This window comes from Anopheles merus, chromosome 2R (genome assembly GCF_017562075.2).
Source record: "Anopheles merus strain MAF chromosome 2R, AmerM5.1, whole genome shotgun sequence".
Lineage (NCBI taxonomy): Eukaryota > Metazoa > Arthropoda > Insecta > Diptera > Culicidae > Anopheles > Anopheles merus.
The window spans coordinates 54,782,405-54,808,744 of record NC_054082.1 but is presented as its reverse complement, the minus strand read 5'-3'; the positions used below and the strand labels follow the sequence as shown (position 1 = coordinate 54,808,744).

At 38.9% G+C, this 26,340-nt stretch overlaps 1 protein-coding gene across 3 annotated transcripts in view; it reads left to right on the top strand.

The window, feature by feature from the left end:
- Nucleotides 1–26,340, top strand: part of LOC121589328 (dopamine D2-like receptor) — a 139,794-nt gene that overhangs the window by 33,493 nt on the left and 79,961 nt on the right. For all 3 annotated transcript variants that reach the window (XM_041908142.1, XM_041908141.1, XM_041908140.1), the window contains exons 2-3: nt 1,895–3,107; nt 15,917–16,110. In XM_041908142.1, the coding sequence (XP_041764076.1) occupies nt 2,678–3,107; nt 15,917–16,110 (624 nt within the window). In that variant the 5' untranslated portion in view covers nt 1,895–2,677. The remainder of the gene's footprint in view (nt 1–1,894; nt 3,108–15,916; nt 16,111–26,340) is intronic.

Sequence of the window (26,340 nt, the reverse complement as noted above, 5' to 3'; positions counted from 1 at the left end):
CTTAGGTGATGGCTGTTGCAAATAGTTATTAACAGTTTGAGTATTCACGTTTGTGTAACAGTATGACTAGAAGGCGTAGTGAACGCATTTGTTTTCAACTGGAAAGCTCACCATGATGCGGTTTCCAGCTGAATACCTCAAAGCTTCTGGGTTGAGACAGCTCAATGGCAAGATCGGAAAACCTGTAACAGGGAAAAAACAGTAAACTTTTTGTGCGTTGTGGGTTAAAATCATTGCACACGTCTTGCAATTTTCTTTTCGACGCCGTTCTCAGCGGTGATCCGGGAAATAAAGAACTTTGTCGACAGTTGTAATGGCTGTTGGCGATGGTTTGAGAGATCGGTGTACCTTATGGATAGAGAAACTTACTTTGAGAGGCTGCTTGCAAGAGAAGGTAGCTGCGATCGAGTTACTACAGGCATGACATATTTAATTCGGAATCATAATTTAATGTCCAAAGTTGCGGGCTCTGTTAAATTACGAGTTTTTCCACTTTTCATCGGTGGCTGTTTCAATCTGTACGTTAGACCGTCGGATGATGGTTTGCTATAGGTTTGGTAAAGCTTTTCTTTTCCAGCGCCATATTTCACGATCCATTACAGTTGGGGCTTGTTTCGCTGAGCGTAAAAGTTTGTCCATTACGATTCATGCTTAGTCTTCTTTAATTGCATTCACTCGTGGCTTTGTGGAGCTTACCATGAAAATTATAGTGAAATTCCTTGTCATTATACAAAACAAAACAAGAAACAAAATAAATGATTGACTATAAAGGTATAACCATCAATTTGGCTCCTCTGACCCGTTCCTACTCATGTGCCGTGCTTTCAACGCCGTTAGCGACGCTTTTGAGCCGAGGATTTCGCCAACTGAGGTTAATGATCGTGTTTCTGTGTTAAATTTGGTTCCATGGTGCACATTTTTATGTTGTTTATGTTATTGTAATCCATTGTAAAACACTCATTGTAAAACATTGCTAAAATGGTTCGAGAGGGCATTATTGTCCATCGATAGACAAATAAACATAAACATAAAACATAAACATTATCCCAATTGTCCTAGCCAGAGTGTTTGTTGTTCCATTTCATAATGCTTTACCTTACATCAAAATCAAATTACTTGCTAGAAGTACTGTTTGTGTGAGTATTATTTAATTTTTCCTCTTCTTTCGACACTTTTCATTCCAGATAAAGCTTATCAAAGCTTCCCACAAAGAGATCAACGAGCTGTACTGAGGCCAGGAATTGGTTGGATATTTTCCGGCTTCATTATGATGTACTTTTTCAAGGAAGATCAGTACCGATACGAATGGTTAACTGTTATGGTAGCTGAACATGCAGCAAAAAATGCCCTTGTGCAGTGTTCGTGCGATTAATTAAAATATAATAAACTGTGCTGGGAACAGGAAAGTAGTGGTAGGACTGGTTTGCTGTGCAGGGATCAGGATTTACACCCAACGTGCAAGTGAAAGATGAGAAGTGTTAAATCAGATTAAATTTCGCAATTATTACAGTGACACCCGTTTCAAACGAACAGCAATGTGACGAAAGTAATTACAAGCTTTATTCGTAGTCGATTTTTAAATTTACCACACCAGTCACACAAAAAACAGCTTTCCGGTTGTAAAAGAGAAAAAAAAAGATAATGCAACAGATTCAAAATGGCCCTTTGATACAGGCTGAACGTGGAATGGATGAAAAATGCATGCTATAATTAGGAGTTAATTAGGGATCTCTTTTTTCATTTTTTGTTATGCTTCAGTATGAGCTTAATGGGCTGTTTTTTTATGTGGAAGGTAAACTTATTTTCTTATCGAGTGAAAATGTGCTTGTGTAATTGCAGCGTATTCTGAGAGTGGATTTGTTTTTTAATCTAGTTTCTGTTTCATTTTTTATAGCAGTTGAAAAAAATGGTGTGTTCATGGTTATAGAAACAGCAAGTGAAAGAGTATTTGCACGATATGGTTTGGAAAGTGTGCACAAGTATGGTTCGAAGTGCCATAAACAAACGATAAGTGTATCTAATAGAGTATGTGTAGTATGTGTACATTAAGGTTTTAAGAAAAATGCTAGCCCCATCGCTACAGCTCGTGTCGTGTTGTGGATAATGTATTAGCAGTGTAGTGTTCTATTTACCGGTTGCATGGGAGCAAAACTTAGAAATTGATCTCTCATTAATGAGGCGGATGAAACAATGAGAGAAGGAGTGGGAAGAGATGCTAAATATCACTCACCGATAGTGAAGAACTGAAATTGAAACGGGCGGAGTTTCATGTTACTGTCGTGTTGGGCATCAGGTGCAGGTTAGTACGGAACGCGCCACAAATGTTGCATTACCTGGTTCCTGATACTTACGCATAGAGGGCAGAAGAGAGGTTGCATAAGCACAAGCGAAACAGATAACTAGAGGGAGAGCTAGAAAGGAAAGCAATCGAGCAAAGGAATCATCCAATGAAATGGTGTGGTAAGGGAAATTGGCGTGCTCTCCAGGACCATATTCCATCGAAGGAGATGTTTCTATGGGGTGGTCAAATCAAATTACGACTCTGAAATCAGCGTCCCGCCAGTACGAGTAGACTCCAGAGTCGTAACCATAGTCGTATCTTTCGACTAGAGCTCCTCCAACGCCCATTGAGTGACTACCCCAGAGATAGAGAAAAAGAGAAAGGCGCTTCCCATCAATGGTGGATGTCATGATGCCTGCGACAGAGAACGAAACGTCCCTTGGCTGGAATGGCGGCTGGGAGTCGCCGGACTACTTTCGACTTTTCGGCGAGAGCGTCTACAATGATACCGTGCTGGATGTGCGGGTACCACCGGACACACCGGCACCTACCGTCAGCGTCTCGACGGTGGCTACCATGCTATCCAACGCGTCCTCCAATGCTGCCAGCAACGACACTGACCAGTACTATGCCGATGATCCCTACAACGATTCGCTGGAATCGCCTATAAGCGATAGCACCGACTCGCGGGGTTCCATCTTCGAACTGTTAGCCGAGGATATCGGGTCGATCTTCTACAATGCTAACGGGACGTTCGGGAATGACACGACCGGTCTGGCCGTGAACTGTTCCCTTTCCAACACAACCTGCATCGGACCAACGGAAGGTAAGGGAAAGCTTTTGACTGAAATGTTTATTTTGTTTAACTTCGACTCGCCTGTTTGTGCTCGTCGTGTAAAATCATCGTTGTAAATCCTGATTAACTGTTGGTTGGCAGCTGGATGATACTAGTTGCTAGCTTCAAAAAGGAGTGGTCAAAGCTCGATCTGCACTGACGACAGTAATGATACCAACAAATGCACAGCGCCCACGAAAAACACGCTCTGTGCAACCGTGTACGCAACTTTGTACTTCAGGAGTTGTGCAAACTTTTGCTTCTCCGCCATCATGGACAGGCATTGGGCCCGTAATTCGGAATCTTTAAAGGCGCATTCTGCTTCAACGTGCTTGTAACATTTGGTGTCGTCAATGCTTTTTACTTTAAAAAATACGTGCTAGAGCTAGTAAATTTTGTTTCCTTAAGCAGAAGAAATGAATGATTTGTGTTTCAATTTCTGTCAACAAACAAAGAGAAGGAAGCTTAAGAAGGAGAAAACATGTTTGTAAAATCAAATTATACTGAGCATATACAAATTGTCGTACTGGTCGAAATTAGGTTGAAAAAACTATGTAGTTTTTGAATATTGTCGGTAATAGTGGAAAGAATGTTCCGCCTGAGATGCCGCTAGATAATAAAAAGGATACTGCTGAAAACAATGTTAAATATGGTCCAGTGCTTTAGAGTCGACTGTACGCGCAGTCCGAACAGCGATGATTTATCACTCTATAATGGACGGTAGCTTAAAGTTGATTGTCCAGAAGAGTACCATCAAATCTCGTAGAATGTAATATGATGTGCCCTGGGCATGGTAATGGTACATCCGTTAGGGCTTTCGTAAAGACAACGCATTATTTATGCTCATTTGAATTTAATGAAAAAAAAGGTAAATGGTAAGGAAGGCTACAAAATCTTGGCCGAATCCACTACATTCACTGTGTTTATGTGTATGTGTACATTCCGCTGGGATTAGAATATTTTCCATTACGGAACATAGCTGAAAACTTCCTGTGGTTGTGCGCCTGTTTTCGTCTTTGTGAATTCTGGCTCCAGCCTCGCAATTCGCTTGAATCCCGGAGAACGAAAGAAAAAGCCAGATGTAACGAGATTACGAAATTTTGTAGGGTACTGACATAAATGGTTCACGTAAAACTTGTTTCCCACCATCAGGCAGATGACTCTAAATGCTTGATGGTTCGTCACGACTTGGTGAGGTTGGCCGTTTTTCTTTCTGATGAAAACCTTGTGTTTTTGTTGAAACATTATGGGGAAAAGCTTTTAGTGATTAACATGAGCGAAGGGAGAGTGTGGAAAAAGCGGGAGAGCATACAATGCAACACAAAATGGGCCAGAGAGTAATGGGAAATTTTAGATGGTCCTAGGACCAAAAAAAAAAAAAAATTACAAAAAATATTCGTCTTTGTTTTCATCACAGCAGTACTTATGAATATGAAAAAATGGCCGAAACGCTACTTTATTTAATATTTATTTGCATGAAGTACTTGTTCCTAAGGATCCTTATGATGTATTTGGAAAAATTCACCACCAAACTTGAAACATAAATGCACCCGGTGCATTCAACAGGTAGCTTAACCCTTCGAGCTGATGATGATGATTTGATGAAGCCGTACAACTTTGTATAGCTGTGAACTGGGAGGAACATGAGCACGGCCAGGAACTGATGAAAGACAAATATTTAACCAACCTAATGGCGGTCAGCAGTGCTTCTTGTATCTCCAGTATAGGTGAGCCAGGAAGCTGTGTGAATTTCATTTCATTTTCCATTTGGTGTAGCTACTAATGATAACACGGGATCGTTTCGCATGGTCATGTAATAATGGGCACATAATGTTATACCTTTGCTGGGAACTGTGGCAGGAAAGAAATAGAAAGGCTGTAGGTGAGGGAATGTTTGTATTGCTATATGCGTGAAATGTACGCAAACATATTCTATGCAGAAATAGAAGCACATACATAGAGAGAGAGCGAGAGAGATAGATAGATAGATATGTAGATAGAGAGAGAGAGAGAGAGAGAGAGAGAGAGAGAGAGAGAGAGAGAAAGAGAGAGAGAGAGAGAGAGAGAGATAGAGAGTGAGAAAGAGAGAGGAAGAGTGCGAGGCAGTAAAAGTAAAAGTGCCGTGAGCAGCATCCAAGCGGTTAATTAAAAGAAGAGGAGCCTCTGCATGAAATAAATTAAAATTATTCCCATCGCACTAGCGCCATGCACGTTAATGACCATTGTGTAGAGTGGAATTTCAAGCACTGGGCATACGATGCAGAGGAAGGACAATATGATGCAGTCCTACTGACTGCACGATGAGGGTCGCGGTCTTAGATCTGGGAAGTTCCTAATAGTCAAAATGATAAAGTATGTTGCTGTTTGTGTCAGAGAGAAGTGAGTACTTTAGTGAATTTTCTTTCAACTTGTTCTATGCGATTCAGACAGATACATAGAATTCAAAAGAATGTTATAATTTTCAGCTTTTTTATCACACGTTTGTTATTGAAGTGGCATTTGTTTTGTGTGAGTGAGTAAGTGAGTAATGAAACAAGCCTCACGTTTTATAGGCAACTTTTGTTTTGTTTCAAGTGCATTAAGAAACGTGTTTTTATAGTTTTAATTGTATTTTACTTTGCGGTTGCCTGGCGCATTTTTTTATCATAACACGTTTTTACAATTTTTATCGAAGTCGCATCTGTTTGGGGTATAAAAATGTAATGGTTGACTCATCGCCGTAGTTTGGGAGCATTATTCTCATCTACCATTTCATATGCACCTTACGCTCTAGATTGCCCTATTCCTTGTATCTATTAGGCCTGGGCAACTTGGATCTTTTTCATGAACGTGAACCTAGAGCGTTACCCAGCGCTCTAGCACAAATCAAACTCGACATGGAATCGTGAATCGCGATTACTTCGTTCATTTCAGTTGATGTACCATGAAAATTAGGGTAAGTGTACCAATTGTGGCTATAGCACCAATCATGGCTATAACGAATACTATTTTTGCTCTAAAATGTTCTATTTGCATTCTACAACCACGGAAGGATTTTTCAGTTTAAATATGAACATTTTAACACATTTGTGCTTCATTAGTTACGTACTGCTCACATCCCTTTGTTAAATATCACCATTTTAAAATGTGTTGCCAAGATTTTTGATATCTCTTACCATTTTGTTAAGAGCAGCACTGTAGGATATTAGCGATTTCCAAGCACCTGACCACAATTTTATCTTAAAATCATCATTTTGGTGCAACATATTAGTCATTTTACGACTACTTGTCAAAATCTACCAACATTTCATCGAAAATATGCCTTTTTCCTGTACGTCCATAATTAGTACAATTATATTATATTGTATGGTAGTATACTATGCATGCTTTGTTGATAACTGTCGTTTTGGTCGTAGCGCATAGTTTACATGTGAACAATTCGGGTTTCTCGTTATTTTCGCAATCTAAAGTGTTAATACAGTCAGTCCAAAAAGTATTCGTCTAGCTGATTATTTTGCAGAAAAACGCGAATTATGGCCGCAATAGGCATGGGGTGGTAAAAGCAATGATGAGGTTTGATAAAGGGACCATCAATACACACGTTTTGCTAAAAAATAAGTATTAAAATAGCGCAATAGCAACCAAACCACATAAAAACTTAAAAAAGTCTTTTGATGGGTGCGCAAAAAGTATTCGACTACATAGCTTTTTACTCATTTACGCTGGCCAAACACTACGTAGACATGAATTAAATTTATCATTTTCAATCTGCTAGCGACTTTTTTTTATAAATTAATGATTTTTTGTTGTTTCAATTGCACTACGAGTGGTCAGAGAGGCCCTAAATATGGGGAAGTTCAAGGAACGGAGCATGATGGCGGAAATCGTATCTTATTCTTATTCATATCCTAACCATTTTAAAAGGTTGTAAGACATGTGGGAAGCATTATTACTTCGTTTGATCAGCGTTTGGCCATTTTTCTGACACCAATTATGTGTCAAACTGCCATGTAAGCAGCCATCCTTGACTGTTTATCTAACGAAAGAAGAGGTTAAATGTCGAAAAAATCAAATACACCCCAGGAATCTGTGCTTTTTATGATGGCCAATAAGATCAGGAGAATAGATGGGTCAAGTTTGGTTGATGGATCATGATGCATTTAATTGTAGCTGGTCATGTCATGGCTCGAATGAGTGAGTTGTTACAAAAATGTTTTGTTTGACTAATACCACACGCAGAAAGTAGACAAATCTGGTAAGGAGCATCAAATAATTCAACAATTCATTTGAAATTGGGCTCTACTAACAAATTACAACAAGTTTAACTCGTCAAGGTCATACGACCACCGTGTACGGTAGTAACCGTCTACTAGGATGCAGCATCAAAATCTCGTGTAACGGTAACACCATTGTGTCATGATCAGGCTGGCCACAATGGCTCAGTGAGGAAAGGTGAGCTAGAAAAATGATTCAAATTGATTGGAAATGAGATTAGGAAATATATTCTTGCACTTTTTAAGTACTTTGGGTCCCAGTTCTGAGAAATTGTACTTACAAAGTACCACATGTTTCATGGTCAGTCGAGCGGGAGAACATACAGAGCATTGTCATTTGCTCAAAACATCAAACCAGCTGAAACTAAACTGATGAAAATGATAAGTAGACTCCTAGTATAATATCAGTTGCCATTTTTTCAATGCAATATTTATACTTACTTACTTACTTACTTATCCGGCGCTACAACCGCTTTGCGGTCTTGGCCTGCCTCAGGAGTGTCCGAAACCGCTCACGGTCTCGCGCCTTCGTCTTTATCCGTCCGTTATCCCGGCCTTAATGGCAGACGCCTCCTCGCCATCTTACCACCTCAATTTGGGACTACTACACCTCCTCTGTCCTTGTGGACGGCCTAAAAAGACTTTATGGGATGGGTCGTCCGTTTCCATGCGTATAACATGGCCAGCCCACCGGAGCCTGGCGAGCTTGATACGCTGTACGACAGTGAGGCCGCCGTACATCTCGTATAGCTCGTCATTATAGCGGCTCCTCCATTGTCCATGCAATATTTATACTAGAGATAAATTGGAACAAGTCTTGTAGGATGAGTGGGTCAAAATACCCTTTTTGAAGATCAAATGAGTTATAGCGTTGATCAAGTAGTCAATAAAAGTTATAAATACAATAACAAGTTCCAGACATTTTCTGATTCCACAGCCTTTGTTTTCTTAGGCACGTTACGCCAAAAGCCTGATAGACGAGAACTTTTTGACAGAAGAATACTTTTTGCACGCCAATCAAACATTTTTTTAAAATTTTAAAATAATTTAGTCGTTATTGCACTATATTAATGCTTATTTTTTACCAGGTGTGTATCCCTCGACTAAGTCCCGAATAGACCGTGCCCCCATACGTAGGACTGACTATCCTGCTATGGTAACAATAAGTCACTGAAAGCCAAGCTCACTTCATTAGTGGGTACAGGCAGGCCTTGACCGAAAACGGTTGTTGTGCCAAAGAAGAAGAAGAAGTATCCCTCGACTACTTGGCCCCTAGTTTTTTAAATTTATTCATTAAACGATAAATTATTTTATTTATTTATTAATAATTTAGTTTATTTATCTAGCTATTCAACACCTAATCCCTAAATTTTTCCTCTAATATCTGCCTTAACCCGATGTTGCCGAAATTGGAAATTAATATAATATTTTCTTTAAATGCGTTGGTCATTAAATTAAAATCGAATCATATAAGGGAATAGTTAAATCATATAATGCAATAGTTAACTTACTAGAATGTTGCAAATCGGTAGCAGAATGTTGCAAGCAAGCTATGGAAGTTTGCAATCATATAGGGGTATGTTGCAATGGACTAGGGGAATTTTTCAAGCATACTGTGGAGCTGTCATCAGACTATGGGTGCCGCAGTAAATACTCCATAATATTTTCGTTAATCTTACTAACTTATCATGTTTTATTATGGCTCCACAGCAGGATGTATTTAGTTGGTCATATGTACAGCTGAATGCAACTCCAAATGATGTTTTTTAGAAAACATCATCGGTATCAATTTGAAGATTTTTACTCTGGTATTCACAATCTGATGACAGCTCCACAGTATGCTTGCAAAATTCCCCTAGTCCATTGCAACACTCCCCTATATGATTGCAAACTTCCACGGCTTGCTTGCAACATTCCCCTACCGGTTTGCAACATTCTCCTAAATGATTGAACTATTCCTTTATATGATTTTAAACTCTGTAAGGCTATGCAAAGAGTTGCCTTGTCATAGCTAGTAACGGCTCATTGTATCCATGTAAGGTACGCCTGCCCTCACCAACAAGCATGTTACGAGAGCAAAGAGGTCTCCAAGGCACGTAGATGTTTCTCTTATCTAATAGACAATGTGTAATTCGTTTTTTTGTATTTTAGCAAAAAATACACATAAGTTTACCTTTAAACTGAATTACGTGAATTAACATCCACGGGGCTCCTAAATTGACGCCCCCCACCCGCGGCCGCTCAGTCCGCGTACCTTTGAATCCGCCACTGATAGAAGATCAATATATGCCGTTTCAGAATTAAATAAACGATATTGATGATGCGTTCTATTAGCTACCGTCTTGCCGAGAATGTGAAATTTGTTCCATCTTATAAGTAAAAGAATAAAAAAAGTTTTTCATTTGTGTTTAATGTATAAAGAATTTTAATTTCCGTTCGATGGATGAATCATGAAATTTCATTACAGGCGTACAATGCTAATGTTTGCTTTCGAACTAAATTTCCTCGCATTTCCTCCATAAACATGGCCTGTGTTCATGTGGTACATGGGAAAAATGTTTGGCTTTATCGCAAGATTGATAGAGGCAAATTAATGATTTAAAGTCAAGAAGAGAAACATTATAATAGTACGGTCTCAATACGTGATATGAAATTTTTTTTTATGAATCGCTTTATGGGATTTTGGGAAATGAAATGAAGTTGTTTAATATAAAATGTGTTTATTACACCAAACTTAGATTTTGCAAATTTTTGTGGTATCCCTGGGAAATTTTTTGAACTACGTTATAAAACTTTACATTTAAGCTGATTTTATACAGAAATTTGATATTATTCAACAACTAGTTTGGAATTGATTAATTTATCTTTGAATAACGAGTCAGTCGGATTTTGTTTAACTTGTTTCCTAGAAGAAGAAGGTGGATACGCGTTTGCCTTGTATTCATTAAACAATTCATTTTCGAGACAAAGGTTTTCCTGTTGTTGTTGGTTTTGCAAAGGCATAAAATAATTGCCCATGGCTTGAAACGTTACTCTTCAATCAGCATCTTTGCCAGCAACAGATAGTCCAAAAAGGCAGTGTTTAAAATTGGCTCCGGGAACGGATTACACTTTAGCTTCCTAATTTTCTCCAACCCTGCTAATGCTGTAACAATATCAGGTGTAAGATAGGATTTTCGTTCGCGATGAGAAGAACAGACGGATGGTAGCATTTTCCGATGAGATTTAAAGTTTTCCGGTACCTCGCACCTTGTCGGCTAGCCTACGTTTCTCGAGAAAATATTCATCGTCAATTTGCACAGCAATCCTTGCGTTTAATTAATAATTGAATTAAATCATCCGGCAAGTTTGGCTAGCCATGAAGGTGGAGACGATGCAAAAGGTGCCAGATTTGATTAGCCGGTGTACTTTCTTTGATGAGCGAAAGCAAAACTGGCCGTGTCATGAATAAAGTAGAAAAACGATCCGATCAAATCAACACCATTCATTTTGAACGTGATGTTACACAAGTAAGCAGCGTTTGATTCAATTTTGTAGGATTAAGTTATACAAATATATTAAATGGGTCAATACAAAAAACAATTACATACACAGTATAGGTTAGTGATATACAATTAAAGTATGTCAAATTTCTTAATACATTTCTAAATTAAGATAAATTGTAACTATATTTTAACCAAACCATTTTCTTGTAATTCGCCAAGCGTTTTACTGTGTTTTGTATTGTATTATTTATTTAAAAAAGTAATTGGCCAGAAGAAGTGGCCTTATCACTTTGGATTACCCTAACTCTTAAGACTAGCAATAAATACAATATAGAAGACCGAACAAAAACACGCAGGCATATTAAGCTAATTTAAAAGTTAGTGGTATGATGCCAGTCGAAACTATCATAGTGAGCGTTAAACTTAAGAGCCATTGCAGTTATGGAGTCATTTTCACTGTAAGCTCGTCTTACTAGTTGGGTTCTTAGCGGTCGGTAGTTGTAAACAGTTCTAGCCTTGCATTCATGCATTCATCTTGCTAGTAGCTCAGGCGCGTCAGTTTCACATATAAGTAACTTAGATATAAATTTTCATCTGTGCAACGTTACGTCTCTTTTGAAGCGCCTCTAATCCTAACAATAAACAGCGAGTTTCATACGAAGGTAGAGGTGCTACATTACAATATGCTGTAAAACGCAGGACAAAACGTGTGAACTTTCTCTGTACTGACTCAACTTGTTAGACCATGCATTCTAGGAAGGGCGTCAAACCACAGAACAGGATTCACGCAATGGACGAACAATAGACTTATACAACGCTAAGAGGCAGTGTGGATCGGATAATTTTCTTGGTTGCCTGCATATCAATCCAAATATTTTGTTTGCCTTATCTAAGATGTCCGAATAATGTTGGTGGAAATTTAATTTGCTGTCTAGGATGACTCCTAAGTCGCTAACAGTGATGCAACGCTGCAGTAGAGTTCCTGATATTTCGTAATTATATGTTAGTAGACAGACAGAACGATGGAACGAGATACACACGCACTTATCTACGGAAATTAGTAAGTCATTTTTATAGCACCAGTCAGAAAAAAACTACCCTGTGGAACGCCAGAGGAGCCTTCAAATTCAGTTGAGAATAGGTTATCTATTTGTACGCGTTAGTAACGCATTGTAAAATAAGATCTAAACCACTACACAAGGGAAGCAGAGAATCCAAGACGTTCTAGTTTAGCTAGCAATAAGCGATGGTTTACACGATCAAAAGCAGCCTTCAGATCTGTTTACTTCACGTCCATTTGAGCACCCGAGGTAAAAGCAGCATGACATTTAAATACGAATTCGACTAGATTAGTCGAAAAGCTGTGTCGAGGAATAAAGCCATGTTGGTGAGTTGAAATGAGTGAGCGGCAGCTATTCATAATCGAATCTAGCACGACGATTTCGAGGACTGTGTAAGAGTTATTTGTTAGAAAATAGTTGAGATTCAATACGGCAACGTCCTCACAGTCACACATAATTATTCATCGGCTCCAAGATTTCAACAGCTGTTGTCAATAGTGTATTTGCTTCATAATGAAATTTTAGTTTTTACACCTGATTTTCAACACATCACAAAGAACTGTCAAATTCAATCCAGCTTGAGACGTGTTAAAAATCAACCTGAGGAAATTAATAATTTTAATAATGGAAATGAAATATCTGATTGATGGGGATAAACATCTTGCACGCGGTGAATAACAACGTTTACATTCGAAGCTGACTTGGAAAACCAATGTAAAAGCGACCTACAATCCCGGACAGGATTGATTCTCGTCCGGATTGTTAATTTGTTGTAATGGTTGGCGTAATAGTTAAAGTCTTGAGAGAAGCACAGTAATGCCCAGCTTAGCTAAAACATTGCTTGGTTGAAGGAACGAAAAAAATTGTTTGAATTTTAAATAACTTTAAAGTGGATTTAAAAACATCATTGAAAAAAACCTTGATTTAGAAATAAAATGAAGATAAAAGGAAAAAACTAAGAAATAAACAGCATCTTGGGAATTTCTCTTACTCAACACTCTTATTCGGGATGCTCTGGTTAGTTTAGAGTTTAACTTTCCGCCTATTCTCGCTGGAACCTGGACGTACACTAAATACGCTCATGGGAAGACAGTGGACAATGAGACGCACAAAACATGGTCGTGGAAGTTGTTCCAAACCCCCTAGTTTAAGTTGTTCAATGCCGCGTGGGAATTTGGGAAGATGAGAGAAACATTTGACTAGAGCTAAATTGCTTTAGTGTTTCTTGGAAAAGATGCGCCCTATGATTTCGCCAAATTGAGTGAATAGAAGTACGCGCATCTTGGCTGTATATCTGAGGAAAGCAGTTTGCATGATGAACGGTAGGTTTCGATAAAAAAAAAATTAAGGCAGAAGAAAAAAGAATAACAGAAAAGCGTTCCCATGTTTTATTCTTGAACATTGTGGCAACTTGTCTGCGTTGATTCATTGCTGGAGGAAAGGACAAGTCCAAATTCGTTTTTGACTTTTTTTCTGGACCCGAACCATCCATCCGTGCAAAACGCTGTGCTTGAGCGATGAAATTGAATTCATTTTCCTAATCTGCTGAATAAATTATAATTATAAATGTACTTCAATGTCCCCAAAGCATGGAGGGCCGTTGGCCGTTTCATTTCAGTAGCAGACGAGAGAGCATTATCCTTAATCTTTACGATCGAATAGAACAGTCACATCGTAGGTGATGATGATTGGTACTCTGGGCAGAATGGGGCTCCTTAGTCTTCTTGGTGTTGTTTGACCACTGTGACCATCACACTCAAGAGATTATCTGAAGAACGATGTTTTGGAGATACGCGTAGCTAAACAGAAAACGAAAAAGCTCTGCTGTGAAAACCAAAAACGATCAAGGAGAAATGAATGCTTAAGGGACGCTAATTAGGAGTGGTCATAGCGGGAGTGAAGCGGGATGATTTTTTTTGTAGCGTAGAATTGAATTAACGAAAGAGGAAAAAAGTCATAGCAACAATATTGTACATATATTTTAAACTTTACTATTTTTGACATTGTTATGTGTGGGCACTAAAGGCGAACCAAATGAATGGTGGTATCTAATGCTGCATAATTTTAACAGTTGATGTTAGTGTTTGTGAAAGCGATCGAAAGAATTATGTCTCATTCTTGAAAGCCATCTTTCGTAGAAAGCTTTTTATTTTCATTGTCATGATTGGTAGTTGTATGTTTTTGCGTGTAGCTATAAACCCCCTTAGCAAGCTTTTGGGAGTATACAAAAAAGCTCGGAGTATAGAACTGCAATAAAATTGTTGCTTTATGGAATAATTTCGACTGTACGTTTCTTGTATAAAGTTCAAACTTTTTCTCTTCTTCAAAAATAAATAATGGTACTGCTACTTTACAACGAAAATCACAAAGAGCCGCATTGCATGCTATGGAATAAGCGATACATGTTTTATTTTATTTTCAAATGCTCCCAAAGAGTTAGAGATGTAGGGAATGGGGACGCTTCGGGAAGAAGTCTTATTAAGTCAAACTTCAAACACACCTCTCGTCCCGAAGCACATGTTAAAGGTTGTGCTTGATGTTGTTGCTTACACGCTCGCTCACACTCAGTAATACGACGTTTGGTGTAGTTATTCCGGATGTGAGTACGTGTGTTATGTGGCAAAGCGCACCAAACAGCAAACGATTTGGGGGGCTACCGAGTTGGAAGAATTACGCATTGCCTTTGTTAAGTCCCTTGGGGCTCCTTTCTGCTCCCGTGTTTCTGTCCTCCCCAAATGCAAACCTAATTTCCCATGGCTTTTCACACGAAGAAACGGCTTCGGGGTCGAAATTTAGCAGAAGGACGGGTTAAAACGGGAGTTTGTATTTATATTACATCCGCCCAGCCCAAACACTCTGGTATCCGCCGTCGAGTGCGATGGTACCGCGTTACATTTCGTACGGTACGTTACTACTTCCTGGGGCAGATAGCCACCTCGAGTTCCGTGCATAAGAAACCTTGCGCTACCTGTTTTATCGTGCTGTACAAGGCTTGCAATGACTGGTTGAGTTGGAATATTACTTTACTCAAGGGTTTCTGCGGCAGAACCGTTTGTACAACGTAACCCACAATGTGGTGAAGTGACTGTGGAGTGCTGAAACGGTTGCAACCAGCAGCACCATTGGCGGGCGTGGAGATTTATTAATATTGAGATGTCATAATTCTGTGTTTACGAATGGAATAAAATGTGAGTATTTATCTTTCGGTCGTTCAGAGACGGTTTATACAAAACAACCAGTCTGTGGCAGTAGCTTTCCGGCTAGTTTACTTTAAGGCTTCGCGAATAATAACGACTTTACTGTGGTGTTTGAAAAGTGGCCGCTTATCAGTAAAGCGACAAAGATGCGGAAAGGGTCTAAACAAAGAATGAAGAAAAATCCTATTTTGACATTGTGTACGAAGGTGAGAAGTACGGTTTAGTCTATTCATTGGTCACGTTCTGTGATCATTCTGAAAAGCAACAGCACGTTAATACATCAGATTGATGACCAAAACACATCTTTTTTCTTCTTTTAGCTCAACAACCGTTGTCGTATGGTGGCACGGTTTAGTTGGAACTTGAACCCATGACGGGCATGTTGTTAAGTCTTACGAGTTGACGACTGTATCATGAGACCGGCCCAAAACACATAGATAACAAATAAATGTAATGCATCTTCTAGTTGAGAGTACATGTACAGAACATGTTGAGAGTACTAATGCGCCCAAATAGGTTGTGACACCGAATGCTACGTATTCTCCAACACAATTGCAGACGAGCTAAATTATACGATTATTACACAACGAAATATCGTTTAAACTTTTTGTATATCTTTACTACCACTTAAAGAGACAAAAAAAAATTTAAACGATTCGTTAATTCGTACAATGAGATTGCATATGTAGATTAAACGGTTTAGAATTGAAAGTAGAATAAGAAAGACTACTCCTTATGTTTTGCAAATATTGTTGTAAAAAAAACTTGAAAATCTAAAAGATTTAATATTTCTTGTCTTTTCAGCAAAAGAGTATCACTACTGGTGCCTGATACTAGTGTTGTTCCCAATCCTAACGCTGTTTGGCAATGTGCTGGTGATATTGGCTGTTTGTCGTGAACGAACCTTACAGACAGTGACCAATTATTTTATAGTGTCATTAGCGATAGCCGATTTGCTGGTGGCCGTGGTCGTTATGCCGTTTGCCGTGTACGTTCTGGTAAGTTTGATAAATCAAATGAAGCAGTTATTGATAAACTGTGTTAGAGTGATATGTTTTATGTTATGTATATTATGTGAATGCATTGTATTTATTAATTTCTCAAATGATCGAGATTGTGTTTCAGAATAACAATTGGTACGAAAAATTCTATCATCAAAATGCCGTTATCGTGCACTGTTTCTTGGAAAATTCATTACAATCGGTTCAATTAATAGTCGCTACTATTCATTCCATGATGGAATGTTAGCTGTGGTATGTGGAAGGTCACGTCTTGCAATATTGTTGGTTAACGTATCGTGTAATTCCTAAGTAAGATCAAATGGAATCCATTTTTGTATTGGTTAGGGCATTCTTGTATTTGATGCCTGTAGCAGTTTTTCGACGCTGCATATTCTTAGAAATATTTTCGATGTGTGTTGAAACACGATGTGAGAAACACGAAGCAAGAAATATTCATTTGGAATGTCAAAGCTTTCGTTCCGTTTTGAGCCTTCCTAATGATATGTTCTTAATCCTTGCATGAAGGAAATAATGTATTAATTTAACTTGTAATTTTATTACATCCATTCATGAAACTTATTTCCTCTTAGCATGTTTATAGTGTAAAGAACACAACAATTTAAACGAACGAACATTTACAAATAGGGATTGAAGTGTGTTTCTTGTTGCATGGATTTTGTTATTGTAAATATCGTTTCGCAGTATCTCTAGGGAATCTTGAAACTTTCGTTGATGCTTACTTCTTTTATGGGCAATCCCTGTTGATATGCGAAACGAAGTTTCGTTCCATAGAAATGTTTCACTATTCAGCAGAAGTTTTACCACCCATCAGGGCTGGGCTGGGAAAGGTTTTCTTCCGTTAGTCATTTGTCTGGTTTGAATTCCAAAAGATTTCCTTTTTTAAAAAGTCCTTCAATGGTTCCATGAGCACTCAAAGGGTCTGGCACGCATTTCTTCTACCAATTTGGGGAAGGCAATTCTTAGGTAAGTGGACCATACCGGCTCTGTAAAGCAGCTGCCAATCCCACAAATGGTCCTTCTGAATGCTGAATGCTTTGCTCGCGTTTGGCTGTAAACAGCAGAAAACTTTTCTTCGGACAAGAGGTGAAGTAATAATGTGGAAGAAAATGAAATTAATTTTTCATACGCAATTTTATTTATCAACTTTTCGTTCAACGATATATTGGTGGATGCTGCTTTTCAAGTTGAAATGCTCTCGTAAAATAAATTTAACACTGTTGGTGGATGCATGGCTTTGGACGCTGGAAGGATGGTTTGTTTAGTTTTTTTTCTGTAGACTGTTGATTATTTTGAAAAGGTTTTCATTTCCCTTCAAGTTCAGAAAACACTAGCTGAGGAAGTTGTGGTCAACTAACGGCACATATTTTAGCACACTCAAACCATGTCTGAAACAGATGATATTTAATTAAGAGAGGGCTGGACGCTTGCTCATATTTAATTCAAACGGAAATCGTAGTACGGTCGACCGGAAAAGTGTGAGATTCCTTGAATTTTACTCATGGCATGAGTAGACGCATGTGTGTAGATATTTTGAAAAGTTTTGGAACTGTTGTAACGTACGAGAATAGCACCATTTTATTTGTGCTTAATTAATTAGACATGTTCTGCTTCTCGCAGATGAAAGCCAGTGAGCGGTTCCTTCCTTCATGTAGTGAAGCTATTTTTGCTCATTAAATATGTATTGCTTGACAAACCTACATTAAATCGCCCTTTCTTAAGATCACTTACTGCAGGGTCTAGGTAGGTTTCATCGATGAAGTTACATCAACTTAAGTAATGCCTCAGGTTAGTCGAAATTCTCGAAGCGGTAGGGCTCAGACGTTTGCAACCAACTCCAATCAAATAGAGATTAGGAACAAAACTGGACCTACCATCGTTTGACCACACTGGAGCTACTGAACCACACAAATCGTTTGAGTGTTAGCTCTTTTCACACGGAACGTACATGCCATAGGGTTTAACCCGTAGGTCGGCTGTAATTTCCCTGTTTGCTAAATATGTCCGATCTGGCCATTAATTATGTCAAAGCAGTTGCTGTTGCAAGCATTTGGCTCCGAAAGTTGACTGAACATTCGGGTCTTCATTTTTACAAAGTACTCTTCTCCATTAGTGTCGTTTAACTATAGATCCATCCATAGGTGCACCCACCATGGGGGACTTTTGGGAGAATTTGGACCATTCCAATATGGTCATTACCTTTTCCAGGAGCGCTTCCAGAATGCACTGTGCCTTTTTCTCCATAGTACTTAATTGATGTGCTTTGGAATTTGTTTCGTACAAAAAGAGCTTATTTGTATCAAATAAAAATCGGCAAGAATGAAGCGAATTGTCCTCAAACACATTGACTACTATCTTTTAAAATCCCTGGCAGACGCGTGATAAAAGAGATAGAAGCTATGATATATGATTAATTACGTAGTGATTAGATTCCCATCGGTCTATATTGCTCTAAGATGGATATTTTAGATTTTTGCGTAAAACAAACAAATCTATATAAAACAATCAAAATGATAAAATAAAGTGTATCTTTAGAAACAACGTGTGGCGTTAAATATACACGTGATAAAGATGTTAAAGTTGTAAAAGAACACATAATGTAAAATATTGCTGATTGCATTTGGTGTTTCGCTGGTTGGTCATGTTCAATCCTAAAAAACTGAAAACTTCTTGAGCTAACAACCAACTCAGAAGCCTTCTTCTTGCTGATCTTATTGAGAACGTTATCGCAACATGATTTCTACATCACATAGTTTTGATAAATTAATATGAAAACAATTCTATCTATTGCCCTGCAGATGTTGTGAAGAATATCGAAAAATTTAATTGAAAATTGTTTGAACTGTACATATGAAACAATCTGGGGGCGGTCTCGTGCTAGAGTCGTCAACTCGAACGACTCAATAACATGTCCGTCATAGGTTCAACCCTAGAATGGACCGTCCCCCCCGTAGCAAGGATTGACTATCCGGCTGCTTGGTCATGAATTAAGTCTCGAAAGCCTGTATAGGCCGGTATGTCCGCGTAGGACAGTACGCCAAATAGAAGAAGAAGAAAACAATCTACAAAATTGGAATTATTATTTACTCACTTGGAACGATGAGTATGTAATGCTCGCCAAAACTACACGTATGCTATTAATAATGTTTAATTTGCTTGCACATTCCGTAAATAATAATAATTATTTTACATGTTTTTAAACAACTGTTTAACAAACATGTGTCCAGCTGAAGGCCGAAGTCAGAGCACAGAAGAGGCTCTAATAATTGGCTCAGGCGCTGGGAAGCTAACGTTGGAGTTGCGAACTGTTTCGCAAAATTTGATTCCGAGAAGAATTCCATTCCAACGGCCAGTAAGTTAGTGAGTTAATAAGAATAGGGACGGTTCTGTAGTAGCGCTTCGGTTCGTACATTCACACTATTTATTCTCTAACTCAAGGGTTGGAAGGGTTTGCGAAGGGTATGTGGTGTTTACCAAAAGTTGAACTAATTGTTTCCGACAATTTTCCGGCACTACAATGCCTGCTGGTACCACAACAATCAACTGCTCCCAGTCGAGGCAAGTGAACGAGTTGACGACAAGATTTGCGGAAAAGTCGCGGTTGGCCGCCATTCCTTGGTTGGTGTAGATGAGGGGAGTTGTCCTCGATGTCAGCTAGGTGTTGTTTGAATATCCGGCAACTACTTTTGACAGTTTGGCCTGCTGAGATTTCCTGCCCAGCATTCGGAGTGGTAGAAGGGTTCTCGCATGGATGGCAAGATACAGGAGTTTCTCTATGTGCTTAACGCTCACTGTAAAATGAGGGTTTTGTAGGCGTAAGTGCGGCCCTCAGGTGAACCTTTCGAGACATAGGCCCTGCAGGTACATCCGTTTGCCTTTTGAGTGGTATTGTTTATATGAAGCAAAGGTTCCGAAGTTTTCACGTACTTTACTAAATGTAGATAGCGCATGGGATATGAGCTTCAAGAATCGTGGGTACGGGGAGAAAGCCTACTGCCAGCTCCGATTCCAGAAAGCCGATTATCTGTGAAGGAAACAGGGCACGATGGGTAATTTAGTCTCACATGTTATCACTACCCATGTCAAACCACAACGTTCACACACATTCGAAAAACCAAATACACACACACACACACACATTGTGCTATAAAACGGATTAGATGGGTGAGTTCTATGCAAGTTTCCGAGCGATGTGCTAACGAGGCGTAATGTTTTCTATCACGCGTAAACGTATTTGCGGCAGTACACGCAAACTTTAATAGTTGGTTTGTTGTGTAGCAGCTCATGAGTAGAAAGTGTTTTCAGTGCTTGGTAAGTAAATAAGTATGTAATGGATGGCAGTATAAATTGTATGGATATTGAAACAATCTTTAATAATGTAAAGCATGTTATGTGCGAACAGTGCACGTGAGAAGGAAACTAAACCAAAGCTTTGATAAATGTTAATTTGAATTATGTTTTGCTTTTACTCAGTCATGAAAGTATATTTTTCTACAACTTATGAACATCACCTATACGGTGATGTATTTATAATAAGTAAACTTCAAGTACGTCAATGTTGATGTTTATGATTTAAATTACTGTGAGTAAATTTTGGTGAAAAGAAATACGAGACACATAAATCAAAAGATAACAGCTCATGTTGTAAGAATGTTATACAATCGCGAGGGATCGAACTGCAGTTTTATGTATAAACTGTATCAACGCTTCAGTCAGGTCACCGACTGTATCAATGTTTTCTCTTGCATGTTTAGACGGTCGTTTGGTTATTCTCTCTCACATTTAGTGTACCTTCCATAATAATCTTACAATAGACACATCAGAGTTATCAGTTATTCATGGGAAACATGCGGGACGATGCCAGCCACCCAAGGCGAAGGCCAATTACCGTGATCCTTTTGGTCTGACTGTCCGTAATGCTTTGGCTGGCATCAATAGGTCAATCGATTTTTCGACCATTTGCAAATTCATTTTCCTAGAAAATTTCGCTTGGGGATTGTCCAGTTGCTTTTGTACTGTTCACAAGATACTCTCGGTAAGAAAAAAAACACCAATTTGCTTCATTAACTTTTTTCTGGTTTCTTTATTCCACTAACTCACATGAAGTCAACAATAATGAAATGCTCGTTTTCGAATATTATAACCCATATTTAATGGAAAGATACGAACAATTAAAAATTAAATATGAATAATATTAACTGTTTGTTTTGTCGTAGTATGACCATTGTGATCTTATACAGCTATACAGCTACGTATGTTTCTAGTAAGAGATTAAAATGCGATAATGATAGGAGCAGTAAAAGAGTTGAAATTCAGGAACTATTTAAGTAAACTGCAAACCACCAAACTCGTCCTTGCCGAAAACCTCAACAGTAGAGCAGACTTGTGTGTTACGGGCAAATGTAGCGACTATGCGACATAACGACCGATTTCGAACGACAATAACAGGACAGAAATGGGTCTCGCAAGTTGGTGGCATTTGCAAAACTGTAATAAACGAGCAATTTTCCTCTCAATTCGATCCTTTCCTTCACCCTTAGCTTCTTTCATGTTCTAAGGCAATACTGCAGCATGAGTTTGAATGCGATTTTGGTTGCAACTTTGCATATTTGCCGAACGTTTGTGTGATTATCATCATAGATGTCATGGCTGTGGTTGCTCGTACTGTATCGTTCCCAAAAGAGCTCCAGCAGAGCTGCGGTCTGTATGTTGCCCGTACTTAAGAGAAGTATATTTCCTTGCCAGAAGCCTTCCGTGAAGAAGTAATAGAAAGGACCGTCCGTATGGTACAGATTCTTTAGATATAGTCCAAGGAAAGTATTCGCCTTCACTTAGCAGGACACACCAACCGTATACAGTTGCGGTGCAGTTCAAAGCCAATCCTAACCATACGGGAGCAATGTCTCTCCTCTGTGGACCGCATGATGGTAGAAATTCGATGATGTCAGCAGAGTCGAACGGGTTTGGCACGCTCTGGGAATAGTTGACAGGTTTGCTCAATTCTATTGCATTCGGTTTCATTCAATCAGGCCACTTATGCGTTGATTTGACGGAAATAAAACGAAAATCTGTTCGGCAACTATAACATCAGCTGAGCCGTTTGTTGTTGCATTATTTTTCTTCGTCGACATGGGCTCTATGCATGTGTGTATGTGCATAGCTCGGATGGCATCCCGTTGTGGATGAAATCCTGAGAAGATGAAGTTGATTGGATTTGCATTGTGCCAGTATCTAAAGGGGCATTTATACTGGTACAAACAATTTCCTTACTGTGTGTATGGGACAGATAGTAGTGATTTGAATGCAGTTCGGGGTTTACTATGGAATGATGCGTGCAGTTGTGTTATAGCTACTGTTCAAAATATATGAAATAGATATTGTAGAAAATGAATAGTTTGATTTTAGATCGTCGTGAGCAAAGGTATCAAAATCCAGTTTGATACATTTATGGCAAACTTTGCAACATTTTATTGTAATAGTAGTATATATTTATGCGTTCTAGGTTTCAATAGTCTTTTTTCTTTCATGGCATACATGTTAAGGAAAAGCTTGACACATTCGCGACAGTTCATCACAGCTGCTTTTCTTTGAACGAATGTACAAATTTCGAATTTGGGGTTTCAAGCAAAAGCCCCTTTTAAAGTGTATGTTAACTTGTTGAGGTATGTGCACATGTTGGTTAAACAATTTCATGCTGTAGCCTGTGTATGAAAGGCTCTTAACGCAAGCCTGTGTTATGTATATAATATGTGAAAGGGGTAAGCGGTATGAAGTGAAAATAAGCCAACAGGCAAAAGGACAACGAAACAAACAATTCAACAAATAACATTGTATCCTGTTATTCCTGTTGCATTTGTCCTGTTGCATGTAAAAAAGGGTCATGGATGGACTTTTTTACCTCATTTGAGTTTTTCAAGAGAGCTTGTATTAACGTTTACGGTGTTTCCCTTTTTCAGCTAGTTGTTTGGGTATCGCGCCTGCATTTGACGATACTATCTAGTATGTGTACCTTCAACAGCAAGAAGCTTGGATGTTTGGACGGCAGTAGTTGTCTGTGTGTGTGTTGGGCTGTGTATTCGTCGTTAGAATGCACTTTGGTTGATTGTAGCTTTCCTTCCTTCATGCCATTCATAGCCAACAACCATACCTAGTATAGTTTCACGGTCTGTTCATGAACTGCATGACCAGAATTGGTACGAATTCAGACAGAACATAGTGCGGTGTTGTTTTTCCACACGTTTGCGTAATATTTCGCTCCATTTTGTTCTGCGTTCGACCTGTGTTGCAGAGCGTGTACGAACGCATCGGTCGTACACAACTCGTGCTGCTCTGTTTACATCCCCGGAAAGCTTTTCCCATAGGGGTAGGAAAAGTCCACAAAAGACGAGCGGTTAGGTTTGAAATTGGATTAATTTTTAACTCCCCTGTAACAAGAGAAATTCGCAACTACTCATTCATTGTGCTGGTGGTGTTCAGGAAAAAAATCTTGTTTACTATTTGTTGGAGGTGTCCATCAGTCGGACTCGAGGGCAGGATCTCGGTTTTGTTTATTCAGTCCAGGGGCAAGTTGATTTGCAGCGCTGTGATTTTTTTTTTGAATGTAGCGATCGATGTGGAAAGTTTGTTTGGGCTTTAACACAACCGCTTTTGTTGATGTGTGCTGTGGAGAGGGCGAAACAAATGAAATGAAATCGGAAAAGGGATGTCCGTACGGCAGCACGTTTTATTCAGTGAAAAGGTTTGCATTTATGATGAGTGTACGTGTGAGGATGTATTTTAAAAATGTCTATGAGTTTGCTAGATTAAGAGGTACTTTTTTAACACATTTCGCATCGTTGTAAATAAGTGACTTAAAAAATAGAAACAAGAGTGTGAAAAATGGCAACTATTTTTTAAATGGTAAAAACTGATTGGTATCATAACTTCCCAATCGCAGCCTGATTGCCTACTCATCATACAATAAAGTCTCAGTCAAATAATTAAAGAAAATTGTTTCTTTGGTTCCACTTCAGTTCCAATAAGAATATTTATTCAGGAGTTTTCTCATGGATACAAATTATCGTAATCGAGTTCAACGCAAAAAAAATATTATGGAAAATCTGATTGCAAACAGCGGGACGCCGAGCGATTTAACTGTACCTATACCGGGTACGGATTCAGCACGTAACCTGCGTTGCTCGGGAACGATTAATAGGTTAACCTGAATATGGGACCACCTGGGTGAAGCTTTATCATTCTAGACACGTTTTCCAATTGTGCTTTCTTTAGTGGAAAATTTATTTTCCTTTACTGGAAGCTATTACCGAGCAACAGCGGCTTTTCGGTTTTCCAAAGAAAGAGTTTTGTTTGAAGGTTAATTGGAATTTGCTCCCTACTGCAAGCAACCAACCTTGAATCAGGATATTTCCGGTCCTCGACGACTGTTCAAACATGGTACGGTGTAAGCCGGAAGCAGGAAACAGGTAGCTTCGCGGCTATTCTGCCCCATTTGCAACAGTGATATCGAAGACGATTTGCAACACGCTAGCAAGAATGACAGTGTGAGAGGGTAATACAACGAAGGCAAGGACATAAATTTGCTCACTCAGCTCATTGATGTAAGGAGGAAGCAGATCCATATATTTGCATAATATTTGAATTAGTTGGCTCTCATGAAACATCGAGATCGATGTTGTGGTACGTTTAAAGCATACGATAGGCTAAAGGGCAACATAATAACGATAATTTATGGGGAAGTATTAGCTTCGGGAAATTATTTGCTCAGTGAGTCAGTGAGTGTATGTGAAGGGATAGGGTGGGAAAGTGGATGGTTTGAAGAGTGCTGGAAAGCGGGTCACCCGTTTAAAGGAAGAATTGATAGAATGCGTGAAAGCGGTTCATTCCGTTGGTGATTCTGTTTTTTTTTTCATTACTTTTAGTGGCCTAAAAATGGAAATTGTCAGCAGAACAAGTGCAAGTGTCATGCGCCGTGAAAAAAACGTGACATAGTCCGAAGAATTTGCGTGTTTTGCCTCTTGCTGGCCTAGCTTGCAATGTTTTGTGTGAGAAGCTTTTATCATTCAATTTAATGTGAAATTTTATAGTAGTGTAATTTTGTGGAGGAATTAAATGAAAAGATGTAATGGTGAATATGGTACGTACAATAAAAAAATATAAAAAAATAATTATAATGTTTTTTTCTCAATGGCATATTATGAATAGTTGCTCAGATGGGGAAAAGTTTTTCTATTAAATGTTACAAAATATAGATATCAGATAATTTTCAAGTATCATTTCGGTATGGATTTGTTCCATTGTATCCATTCGCATATATCACTAGAAAATAGTGTATTGTGCAGTTTTAAGCAAAACCTTAGAGAATAAATACCCTCTTTCAACTATTGCATGAATCCACTATTGAATGATTTCATTTTACGAATCGATTGACACAGTTAAGTATGATACAATCGTCAAAATACTGTAATAGCTTTAGTCTGTACAAAAAGCAGAAGAACAAAGTTACATGGCGATGCCCTTAAATGCAGTACGTTGAATGTGAAAATCGAAAGGATGTAATTGAAGCCAATTCGATTGCAATCAGGTATTCTGTGGGACGCTACAGTACAGATGAGAAACAGCTGCAGGGTAATGCAGATAATGGGTGAAGGAACATAAAATTCGGTTATACTGCATGCTTTCGACAGTTGGGCAACCACTGTGGATGATTGCTTCTTGGAAGCTAATTTTCCAGCATGGTGTTGCTGTTTGCTTGTGCAGTGTCGAAAAGGGGTTTTGCTTATGCTTCAAAAATTGCTTTTGGCATCGTTTGCAGGCTACTGAGGAATTCGGCACCCGACGCCGAGGAACTTCCTACAGCAATAAACGCTATTTAAACTTAATTACATTTTCACGCAGTGTCTGTGTGCAGGTCCCGAGGCATGCACATAGGGCTGGGTTCGGATTACATTACCATACCGCCGGAACCGTTCGCACTCTCCTACCGGTGTAAAGGGCGTTTTGCGTGAGCAAAAGATGAATGCTTCGGTAATTGCTTCAACTTAAGCACAGCTCCACCCTCCAAAATACGGACAGCTTGGGAAATTCTTTGAAGATGATGTTAGAGCTACATTAGCACCATCATCAATAGGAAGTTAAAGCAGTTTTGCCGAGCCTTGCATTCGGCGATACAGACCCGCAAAGTGGAAGGTTTTTCAAGTTTTCGCTACCATG